The following is a 12,500-nucleotide window of genomic DNA, read 5'->3' as shown; positions in this document are numbered from 1 at the left end:
TGCGCTGAACTTCGCGAGTGCAGAAACATGGACAGGTAAGCAAACTAGTCCCAACTTCTTCTTCAACAACTGTGAAGTTTGTACACGATGGTCTTGCAACTGCCATGGAACAAACTTGTATTGGAAGAACACTTTAAGTGGCGCTTGTCGTGTTAACCGAAGTTCAGCTTTGTTTACCTTAAGAGCGCTCGAGCGTGGCACGAGACTGAGCATGCATTTCACTGTAGGCAGCACGGCACGCGAAACAGCAATTGATGGTTGGATCCACTTGTCAGACATCTGGAATAGTGAGGCTAGTTAAGTAGCGCACAGATCAAAGCCGTGGTGTTAAGGCTCTATCTGTAAATGTCAGTGTCAGATAGCAGGCAGTGGACAGGTAGGCTCCGCTGAAGAGAACAGCAGGTGTGACCTCTGCGCAAAACGGCCTGTCGTCTCCTGTCTGATCGTCTCCGCTAAGGGACCCTAATTTTGTCAGCGGTGGAAACTTTCCGATAATCAGAACAGCAGACGTAAATTAATTTGTCAGTCAAGTCAAGTGCAGCAGGAGATGTTTCACATACAAGATGTTCCGACAATGTTGATGACACTTGTTTTGATTACACACTGTTATGTCTACCACCACCAGATGTTGTTTGGGTAAGGGGGCAACTGTCTGACTGAGATGTACCACCTCATTTTGTTTCAGACATGTGCATCTCAATCTCAGTCTGGGATCTTTTCTCGTTAGACAGAGATAAAACGTGCTGTAAGTTAAGTTATGTAGTATCCCCTCAAAACACATGCACGCACGCACACACGCACAGACACAGACACACACGCACACACACACACACAAACACACGCACACACACACACACACACACACACACACACACACACACACACACACACACACACACACACACACACACACACACACAGTCTTCAAAGAGGGCCGCTGGCCCCCACCCCACCCCACCCAACCCAACCCCGTCTCCTGACTTTAGTGGTCTGGGTCAGGGATGAAGAAGTTGTCTCGTGTTTGGAATGCTTCAGGGGAATTTAAACTCATCGGCTACTGTTGTTTGGCGTGGAATGGGGGGGAATTTCGGAGGGAACATCAAGCAGCAAGCAACAAGTGCGAATCCTTTTTGCAGTTACACTACATGCGGGGGTGCTGTATTAGCGTGGTGTGGTGTTGGTAGTGGAGGGAGGAGTAGGCCAATGGGATGGTGAGGGTAGTAGACTGGCATGCATGCAGCGGTTGGACTAGGGAGGGTGGAGGGAGCGGGGGGAGTGGGTGAATGAGTTGGAGGGGGCTGGATAAAGAGATTGAGACTGAGTCAGACTCGCTGCTGATTCAGACAGGGGAAATGATGGATTGAGGTTGGGGGGCAACCCGAGGGGTCGGAGAGGGCAGAGCGAGGGGGCTGTTTTCGGGGGCGGGCGGGGGCGGTTATGTGAGCCCGGTCAGGGTGGAGGCCATGTGAAGCCCAATGAAGCCAGAAGAATGGCATGAAAAGGGCAGCGGAGGAGAAAGAAGACAGCAAAAAGATGTGAATGTGTTGTGTATGTGTGTGTGGATGTCAGTGGTGAAATGTATGTGTGTGTGTGAGAGTCAGAGAGCGAAAATAGAGGGGGAGAGGCCCTGGCGAAAGAATGAATCTTTTGACATGAAGAGGGAGAGAAGTTGATGGAAGGACAGAGAGAGGGATGGCAGGGAGGGAGGGAAACAACGTTTTAACAGCCTTTATGGTATATTTGTGGAGAGGCGTTTTTTTCACCCCCCCTCTGCTGTGAGTTATAGCGTTGTGTTGGAAGTAGTATGGCGGTAGGAGGAGACGGCACTGAATGAAATATGACTTAAGGCGAGAGCAGACCCCAGATATGAAGGGGTGGGTGGGGGGACTTACAGAAGGTTGAAAAGATGAAATAAACAAAGATTAGAGAAATTAGATCATCCATCTCTCCCCTTTTCTCACTCGAGATCTCTCACTCGCCCTCCTCCTTTTTCCTCTTTAACTGTCTCCCTCCTTCTCTTCCACTCTCTCTCTCTACATTTCTCTGTCTCGCTTTGTCTCTTTCTCTTTTTCTCTATCTCTCTGCCTTTCTCTCTCTCTCTGTCCCTCTCTCTCTATCTCTCCCTCCCTCATGCACCCTTTCTTCCTCTCTCTGCTTCATTCACTGACCCATCTCCCTTCACTCTCTCCATCAGTTCTCCTTCTGTAGTCGCGCTCCCTCCTTTTCTGCCCTCTCTTTTCCTTGAACTTCCTACTTCAGAGGGATCCATCAGTGTTTCAGGGAGACGGGGTGGTGGGGGGTACCCTCTGCTTCATTCTCCATCCAGGCCCAAAGAGATGACAGACAGTCCTAACATCAGAGAGGCCAGCTGAGAGACAGAGAGAGAGAGAGAGAGAGAGAGAGAGAGAGAGAGAGAGAGAGAGAGAGAGAGAGAGAGAGAGAGAGAGAGAGAGAGAGAGAGAGGGAACGGAGTGACCGTCTCAGTATCCTTTGACTTAGACTTTAAACATCGCCTGGGGAGTCTTTAGATTATGTGTGCTGGCCTGAGTGTGTGTGTGAGTGTGTGTGTATGTGTGTGTGTGTGTGTGTGTGTGTGTGTGTGTGTGTGTGTGTGTGTGTGTGTGTGTGTGTGTGTGTGTGTGTGTGTGTGTGTGCGTGTGTGTGCGCGTGTGCATGCCTGCATGCGTGCGTGCGTGCGTTTGAGCGCGTGTGCGTGATGCATGCATGTGAGTGTGTGTGTGTGTCTGCGCACATACATGCGTGTGTGCGTGATGCATGCATGTGAGTGTGTGTGTGTGTGTGTGTGTGTCTGCGCACATACATGCGTGTGTGCGTGATGCATGCATGTGAGTGTGTGTGTGTGTGTGTGTGTGTTTGTGTCTGCGCACATACATGCGTATATGTGTGTGTGTGTGTGTGTGCGTGTGTGTGTGTTTGTGTGTGTGTGTGTGTCTGTGTCTGGGTCAGCTTTATCGCTCAAAGACACAAGGGCCATGAGGGCCAACTAGAGACCTTTTTGCTGTCTGCTCCAACAGGGTCCCTCCAACTGGGGAGAGGAGCACCAGGTATACATAGGGCAATACTGCCCTACAAAACAAAAAGGCAGTAACTGCATTGTTGTGGAAATTGAGCTACTATAACTTTAATGACATATATATCAAAGTTTAAATGAAAATGATTCATCTGCATAAAAGGTGGTAATATAAAGTAACAAAGCTGCTGCATGTCAATAATCTCCCCAAAACTGCTTAGAGATTGCAGTATCATTTTAAAGTCAATTTACTCAGTTTGGAGCTCTGCACAGTTGCTGTCTTTTTGCTTTGTAGGGCAGAATATATACATGGACAATTTCATCAGAGGCTTTCAGATAAAAGTCTGTCAAGAAGTAATATTCTCGAAGACAAATAGTAGGCCTACATTTTTCGTTTAAAGTTTTCATTCAGGATCTATATGTATACCGTTTTCAGGCCAACCAGAGTTGTGCTGGTGCCCCTTTCTGCATCAGTTAGGCCTACGTTCGTAACTTAATCTGCAAACCACCCGCGTTCATACCGGCCTCTGAACTTTTCCGTATGTGATAATGTAACCATGTGTTACCTGGGTAAACCTGCTGACGTCCACATAGTCGTCACGGTTCGCAGAGAAAAAACAAGAATTTGTTGGTTCCTGAATGCTCAGACTTGCAGCGGGCACATGCTAACCGGTTCGAGATTATGTGTGGGAAGGGGCACCGGTACGGTTCTCTGCTGGCCTGAACGCACCTTTTAAGAGTTGGACAAACTAGATTAGTGTTGAATTTGACTGTCTTAAGTGTTGAATTAACACTGCTAAATGTAACAGGCAGAAGCGGTACATTTGATGAAGTTAGTGTTTTGCTTTTTATTTCTCCTTTATTTTACTAGGGTAAAAAACACATTGAGGCAGTTGCCTCTTTTTCAAGTGGGCCCTAGCCAAAAGAGCAGCAAAAACGCAAAGCGCACTCCATAGGACTCACAGTACAGACAGAAACAAACAATTCACAAAGACAACATATCCACAGACAGCAAAGCATAAAAGATTGAGACATAAAAACATGCAAGACATAACCATATAGAAATATGCAGGACATAACAAATACATGCAAGCAAGACAAACAGAGCTCATCAATAAAATACACAACAAGGACATAACAAGAAGCATAGACCAATGCAGACACTTACAAGATGAACATTTAAAAAAAATAAAAATAAAAAGTGACAAGTGTCCTCTTATGCCCATGCATGGTATGTGGAGGGAGTAAATCGTTGTAAAGTGTTTGGGTGCCAGTCGCAGTAAATATCCAGCCTGGTTAAATAGATCAATACCCTATGCCTTCAGATCGCAGGTCAAAGGAGACAACCTAAATGCCACTGGCTGACATGATTAGTGGGGTTGAATGTCTGGTGGGGGGGCAGAAAAGTCGAGGGAAAAAACACTGCCAACACAGCAATGATTTAAGGAACTGGACCAGATATAGTGCTGCTTTCAGGAGAACTGAGAGTGAAGTTTTAGTGAAAGTGTATTGAACTTTTTAGACCCAAGCTGTCTGTCACTCACTCACTCAACCCCCCCTCACTAAATCTCCCCTCTCTCTACTCTCTCTCGTTCTCGTTCTCGTTCTTGTTCTCTCTCTCGCGCTCTCGCTCTCTCTCTCTCTCTCTCTCTCTCCCGTTCCCTTTGTTATCTTCATTCTCTTTCACAGTCTTGTTCTCTCTCTCTCTCTCTCTCTCTCTCTCTCTCTCTCTCTCTCTCTCTCTCTCTCTCTCTCTCTCTCTCTCTCTCTCTCTCTCTCTCTCTCTCTCTCTCTCTCTCTCGTTCCCTTTGTCATTGACTTTTCAATAGCCATGCCTCTGGTGTCTCGCTGACCATGCTCACTAAGGAATGTAAGGTATTTTGATTCTGTGTGTGTGTGTGTGTGTGTGTGTGTGTGTGTGTGTGTGTGTGTGTGTGTGTGTGTGTGTGTATGTGTGTGTGTGTGTGTGTGTGTGTGTGTGTCTGTCTGTCTGTCTGTCTGTCTGTCTGTCTGTCTGTCTGAAAGAGAGCGAGCGAGCGCAATGGAGAGATAAAGAGCAGGAGAGCGCAATAGAAAGACTGATAGAGAGAGGGAGAGAGAGGGAGAGCGAGAGAGAGAGAGAGAGAGAGAGAGAGAGAGAGAGAGAGAGAGAGCGTGAGGGGACGAAAAGGGGTCTATAGAGATAACATGGGGGTGATTCATGCCTCTACCCAACAGCCTGCCAGTTGACTTGTGCTTGTGTTTGAAGCTGAGCAGGTTTGGCGCGGCGTGTTTTAATTCCTCACTCATGCGTCTTGCTCCCAAATTCCTGTCTGTAGCACGCATGTGGGGAATGCATGCATGCGCTTTTAAAATTTAACCCACCCCCATTAAGGTTATAACTCTCTCTCCCCATTAAGAAACCATCCACTGATAAGGTCCTTTCTAAGCTGATTAGATAGCACTGTCTTTGTGTTTGCCTTCTACCAAACATTGATGTTTAGTATCAGTTGTGTCGGGGGGTTGTTAGCAGACCAAGGAGCATTTGAGATTAGTCTGAAGCAAGCAACTTCACCTGTTGCTTAAATAAGGTAGCACAAAAGTCAGTTTAATTGTACAACTTGTTTTTGCACGTAGACAAAGCGTATTGTTTCACATAAATTAACACAAAAAAAGTGTTTGTTAAGAAGAGATTGTTTAAATCTTTTTAAAAAGTAAATAGAATAACTAAAAAAGCCCCAGGAGGATTCATTTTTCCAGCTAATTCAAAACACTTGGAAAAATAGCTATCGAGTGTTAGCGTTCCACTGAGTCACTGTTATTTAATGAAGGGAATAGGTTTTTTTTGCGGTGACTCACTAAGGAAGTTCCCGTCCTCTGGAATCCTCCAGCTAGCTGTATGTGGAGTGATGTTTAGCACAAGGAATGTTCATGCATACCAGCTGCGTTAAAATAACTTTAACTAAGTGCTGTCTGCAAGGTGATACGGATTTTAATGGCTTTCTTGGTTTTGTTATTATTTCAGTCATTGGTATAGAGTCATTTGATTTACTGTTTGTTGTAGTGTGGGTTGTTCACTGTCCGTACAATATTTGAGTCACCTACTTTGTACAGTTAGGGAACACATTAATGTTTTGCAGTGTTGATTCTACACTTTGAATGAACACTGCAATTTTTTGTTTAACTACTGGTTGCGCTCTTTATAACCAATGTATAAAATAAGGTGTTTTGAGTCCTTAACTTACCGTGAGAGCAGCACTTTCTTGTCAAGATGTCGAACATGATACATATTCACCACAGTGACTAAAAGGCATGTATTGTACTCAAACAGTCCCCAAAGAACCACACATTTCCCCCTATGGAACAGCAGTTAGAAGTCCTCTGAGGATCCTGTAGTATGTAACTTAAATGTCTTCTTGAATGTACCTCTGAGAACCTCAAAAGTTCCTTTAATTGTCCTTTAATTGTCACTGTGGAAGAACCCATTAAAGGTTCTCTAAGGAACCATGGGGTTATTCCCAGAACTTGAAGGTTCATTACAGAACTTTCAGGTTCCACAGAGAACATCCAGGTTCCCCCACAACCCAACTGATAACGATCCAGGAACCTTTCATTTTTACAGTGTACTCCAACAGGGCATCTCTTTCATCTTCCCCCATTGCACTTACTCACCAGTCCAAACACTTGAAAGTGGCACCAGATAAAGGCACCAGCTAAATGTAGAGGGATGTAATGCACTATACTGTAATAAACCAACCCCCTGGGAATGGCAGCTAGTCAAAGAACTTTTGCTCTCTGTGCTCCCATAAAACAGAGAAGACTTACATCTGATGCCAAGGAAGCTTTTTTGACCTTTTTTCCAACCAAAGAGGTCATTATCAAGAGGTCAAAGCAGCTGGATATGGCAGTGGATCAGTTAAAGTTAATGTTTTAAGAATACAGTCATATGTATAGTACTGTATGTGTATAATCAGTTGTATATAAATAAGGTAATCTATAATAGAGCTTTATGAATGCATTATATCTGTTTAATGAACACACTTATAGTGCATTCATCACTGTGCTCATGGAAACCGCTACCGTCTGCACAGTGTGGCTCTAGAAAGTATTGCAGAGTTTTGCAAAAGGTATAGCAGAATATTGCTCTACTGAATATGTAGGCCTATGTACTATACGTATCTATGTATGTACTGTATCATATACTGTGTCATATAATATCAGTGTAATATGTTCCTCACAGGGCTTCGCTTTGTGAAGAGCCCCAGCAACATCACCTCATCCCTGGGCAAGCCGGTGACTCTGCAGTGCAACCTGCAGGGGCAGGGAGGGGACGACAGCCCGCCCGACGTGCTCTGGTTCCAGGAGGACACCTTGCTTGAGGTGGCCGACACCAACCAGATTCAACTGCAGGTGGACGAGGACACTTGGGTCGTCATCAGCACTCTCAGGTGAGTTGTGGGTGTCATCAGACATTGTCCTTGACCTTGAAAATGCGTTTCACATCATTCTGTGTATTTCGATGACATGACCACCAGGGCCTGCCCTGAGTGTGTCTGCTTTGCTTTGTACTTTGACTAAATGTGATGTAATTTTAGTTTTATTACCTGAGATCAAATGTGTTGTGGTCATGGATGGTGCCAGTCCAGGTTAGTTGAGTCTTAGTTTGACTTAGTTAGTCCTTTTGCAAGATGCAAGATAGTGTTTTTCAAGGTGTTTTGTCTAGAAATTCTCATTTGTTTTATAAAAAATAAATATCAAGCAACATTCCAGGTAGCACTTTGTTCATTTTGTTGGCACAACTGTTTAACCCAAATGTTTAATAAACATCTTACCGATTGTGTTTGGGTTTCTCCATCTGTCAGACTCTCAGTCTGTTTTTGTGGGATCTTCAGCGGATGTTTGTTTCTTCCACTATGTCTGTGTTTATTACTATTAATCTGGTGCTTATGAGTCTGAATCAGACTTGTCTGTCTGTTGTACACATGTCTTCCTTTTTTGCGGTATTGTTGATGGAGGTTTGTCTCTATCAGTCTGTTTAAGTTGTCCATGTTTATATTTAGACTTCAGGCACATTTATATTTGCAATTTCATGAAGTGAGATCATGTATGAAATGACGTATGTCTCAAAATAAAAAAGAATGATGGTAACTTTCTGTCTGTGTCTATGTTTGTCTCTGTGTCTGTCTGTGTCTCTTTCTCTCTCTCTCTCTCTCTCTCTCTCTCTCTCTCTCTCTCTCTTTCTCTCTCTCTTTCTCTCTCTCTCTCTCTATCTATTCTCCCTCTCTCTCTCTCCTCTATCTGTCCATCATTAGTATTGAGGAGGTGCAGCTGCCAGACATGGGTGCCTATCGCTGTGGTGTGATGGATGAAGCGGAGCTCACTTTGTCTTACAAGGGACACATTCAACTGGAGGGTGAGTGAATGTCTGTATGTGCGTGCATGCTTATATGTGTGTTTGTGTGTGTGTGTGTGTGTGTGTGTGTGTGTGTGTGTGTGTGTGTGTGTGTGTGTGTGTGTGTGTGTGTGTGTGTGTGTGTGTGTGTGTGTGTGTGTGTGTGTGTGTGTGTGTCTGTGTGTGTGTGTCTGTGTGCGTGTGTGTGCATGTACAGTATGTGTGTGTGCGCGTGTGTGTGCGCGCGCGTGTGTGTGAGTGCGTGCATTCATGATGTGTGTGTTTGTGTGGAACTCGAGGTACCCAATCTGTTTGCAATCATCTACACTCATCATCTACAACTCGGCTATCTGTCTGTCGTACCTCTTTCCTCTTCCCTTCCTTTGCTCGCTTTCCTTTCTCCTACCTCCATTTCACACTGAAGAAGGGTGTAAGCCCGATACGTCTGTGATGTGAGGTGATAAAAATGAAAAAAGAAATCTGATGAGTGCTTCTTTATTCACTTTGAGATTTGAGTTCATTCATTGACGAAGTTAAGCACCCAGTGCAATGTATAAGAAGACAAGGTGTTGAGCGTGCTTCCTGATCCTTCTTTCTCCTACCTCCACATGTATTATTTCCTTACATGTCTTTTTTCCGCATTCTCCTCACCTCCTGTCTCCCCTAGTGTCCTTCCTCCTGTCATTTTCTGTCATATTATTTGTAGTATTGAAGATGCTGTAACAGAGTTCAGCTTTGAAAAAGTTTTGAAATGAAAGGTTAATGGTCAGGTTTGACACCCATGAGAGAAGGTTGCATATTATTGTCAACAAACTTCCATCAAACGTCTCAACAGGACATATTTGGTTGACAAACCATGTCACGTACTATAACGAATAACAAAATCGAAGCATATATTAGTGTCAAAACTTGTCATGACGGGACAACATACAGGAGGGTAATCAAAAAAACGGGCAGTCATGGGTGAGCGGTTAGGGCATCAGACTTGCATCCCAGAGGTTGCCGGTTCGACTCCCGACCCGCCAGGTTGGTGGGGGGAGTAATCAACCAGTGCTCTCCCCCATCCTCCTCCATGACTGAGGTACCCTGAGCATGGTACCGTCCCACCGCACTGCTCCCCATGGGGCGCCACTGAGGGCTGCCCCCTTGCACGGGTGAGGCATAAATGCAATTTGTTGTGTGCAGTGTGCAGTGTTCACTTGTGTGCTGTGGAGTGCTGTGTCACAATGACAGTGGGAGTTGGAGTTTCCCAATGGGCTTTCACTTTCACTTTTTCACTTTCAAATGTCATCTGTAAGGGCAAAAGAGTCAATGCAGGTGTCAGCACCGAAAACTGCTAGACAGAACCTTATACGGTAGGAGTGACTTATTTCCCTACTTCCTACGCTTAACACGCAACTTCCATAAGACGAAAACATGGTTCAAAATCACTGGCTCCTTCTGTATAGGACTGTTACCCACCCTTTTTTTCTGATACAGAAACGAGCCATTTAGTAGCCTTATTTTTTCCCCCTGCTATGCGCACAACATACAACATCCATGAGGTCTCCATGGTGTAAAGACCTTGCAAGGTGTAGTCAAGGGAACATGGTACCAAACCAGTGGTTCTAACTGTATTCTTCCTCTCTCCCCTGTCACCATATCGTCCCAGGTCTTCCTCACTTCTCTGTGGAGCCCATCCACATGTCCGTGGTGGCCAACGTGAGCGTGTCTCTGCTGTGTGTAGCCCACGGCCCCCCGGAGCCCGTGGACATCATCTGGCTCCAGGACGGAGCCCCTCTCAACTCGCTGCACGACCCCATGTCCAGATCGCCCTCCTACCTCAACCTCACTGGTAAGACATGTTTTTTTGTCTCCTTGATAGCAGAGAATTTGGGAAGTAGTTTGTTGGTACCAGGGGTTAAATCTTAACTGTTGGTACGGTAGCTACAGGAACCATAGCTGTTAAACACCAATAATGAAAATTCTGCATCCAGCGTTCCAATGTTCCGCTTCCAACTAACTATGTATTACTGCAATACCGTTTCATTCAACTAACCTGCATCAATACCAAAGACTTTTGACAGTTGTTGTCGCATGACTTGAGGTTAAAAAGTGTCGATCCTTGGCTAATACTTGGCTAATACTTGGCTAATACTTGGCTAATAATTGGCTAATGTCCACAGTGTTATTTGAGGAGCTGAATACTTTGCTGCTACAGGTAGCACCCCTAAACTCTCTTGACAGGTGCATTTTAGCACTGTAAAAGTGCCTCCAGAGTTTTGAAAGGAGATTTAACTCTGTTTATGTGTAAATGAGAGGCCAAACTGATGCGATTTCCAAAACACCTGCATATGTGTTAACAGCTTCTGACTGGTGCCAATAATTTATACTGACACGGCACACGACATCTGATACTGTAAATACTAGGAGCACAATTCTATGTAAATTCATATCCGTACATGCCCAGACTAAGTGTCTTACATCAGCCTAATCATCAGAACAACCTGCACCTTGTCAGTATAGAAATGACACATTTCCAACTGTCATCTGACTGTATACGAACTTGTTCATCCTCATGTTTATTGTCAACGTGACTGCTTTGGGCTAGTTCTGATGTCAGCTTGACATGCTGCTTGTGTCAAGCTAATTGTTGTTGACCTGGGGAGATTTCTTACACTGGTTATAATGACACAGTCACAATCATTGCCACATGCCTGATTGACTGACTTGCTCGTGAAATTGCCACCATTTTTCCACCCACCCAAACTGTGGTGAGTCAACTCTAAGTCGTGGAGTTTGGTCAAGTAGCCTAGAGCTGGTGGGAAGTTGTTTTTTTCCCAGTGAAATGGAAATATTAGTCTGTACCTACAGTAAACCCGTCGCCCTGGAAGTTCCTTTTAGCAAAAGAATGATGTTCCCTCTAAGATGCAAAATGGTATCGTGAAGAATCTCCCTGGCGTCCTTTTATCTGAAAAAAAGAGTATCTTTTTTGTTCCAAACACAAAGACAATACAGCGGACAGTCAGTCCTAATCGTCAAATGTTTTGACCTTTATCCAGGCAATGTTTGACCAAAAGTAACAGAAGAAAACATGGTGGGTATCAATAAAGTACGCTGTGTGTCTTAAGGGAAACAACTTTCCAAATGAAAATCCATGGTATCTTTTCCAGACTCTTGAGTGCTTGTTATTTCAGGCCCCCTACCCCCTTACCTCCTTTCCCCCCTTTCCCCTCTTCCTTTCAAGCTGCAACAATTTAGAACACGACCTTGGGCTTACTCTGTGGCTAACACGGACACAGGCTAGTGACAAGAGCACAGTGTGTTTTGGATCTGAGGAACGTGCCTCGGCCTCGCACCACATTTTCTCATCTACGAGCAGCTAAAGGGTCACTCGTAACAACGTTAAGAGGTGGAATGTCCAGCAACTAGCTCATGAAAGACTGTAAACATTGAATTTGAACATCTATATTTAAGATAGATGAAGATCCCCCCTCCTTTTTTGTGTGTGGGAGTGGTGATGAAAGTGATGGATTGAGAGAAATAATTTTGACAGCTGTGCAGTAAAAAAAAGTGTTAATCCAAGACTTAGAAAGTGCTCTGGGACCAAACACAATCTAGAAGATGTTCAATTGACTCTCTAACTTTTGAATTAACAGTACTTTTTCACTGTGTGGGGCTGAATGATGTCCCAGATCATCCCCAAACGCGTTTCCCAGATGTGGCTGTCCACCCACCCCGCCCGCCAGCCTGCCTGTCTGTCTGTCCTTGGAGACATGAAGTCCCTGACCTGGGACACGTGGAGATTTTGAACTGAAGAGGCCCTTTTTGAAGGCTGACGTTGGCCTGTGAAAGGGATGATTTCTCTGGACGAGCTTTACTGCCTACTGCAGAAGCAGGCCAGACGTGGTGGTGGTGCTGTTGGTGCTGGTGGCCCTGAGGAGATGGCCAGCCCTGATCAAAGACACATCCTGTACATGTACATGTATGGAGACAGCTCTCACAAATATAGACATGGACAGCAATGAATAATGTGTGTGTGTGTGTGTGTGTGTGTGTGTGTGTGTGTGTGTGTGTGTGTGTGTGTGTGTGTGTGTGTGTGTGTGTGTGTGTGTGTGT

General features: G+C 45.0%; 1 protein-coding gene across 1 annotated transcript in view; it reads left to right on the top strand.

The window, feature by feature from the left end:
• LOC134454610 (tyrosine-protein kinase receptor UFO) overlaps window positions 1–12,500 on the top strand; it is a 94,312-nt gene that overhangs the window by 687 nt on the left and 81,125 nt on the right. Inside the window, exons 1-4 of the mRNA XM_063205701.1 lie at window positions 1–35; window positions 7,251–7,458; window positions 8,323–8,423; window positions 10,054–10,236. The exon at window positions 1–35 is cut by the window's left edge and continues 687 nt beyond it. Of these exons, the coding sequence (XP_063061771.1) occupies window positions 1–35; window positions 7,251–7,458; window positions 8,323–8,423; window positions 10,054–10,236 (527 nt within the window). The remainder of the gene's footprint in view (window positions 36–7,250; window positions 7,459–8,322; window positions 8,424–10,053; window positions 10,237–12,500) is intronic.

Source organism: Engraulis encrasicolus, chromosome 8 (genome assembly GCF_034702125.1).
Source record: "Engraulis encrasicolus isolate BLACKSEA-1 chromosome 8, IST_EnEncr_1.0, whole genome shotgun sequence".
In the NCBI taxonomy this organism is placed as follows: Eukaryota; Metazoa; Chordata; class Actinopteri; order Clupeiformes; family Engraulidae; genus Engraulis; species Engraulis encrasicolus.
The sequence above is the reverse complement of the archived record's forward strand: the minus strand, read 5'-3'. Positions and strand labels throughout refer to the sequence as shown.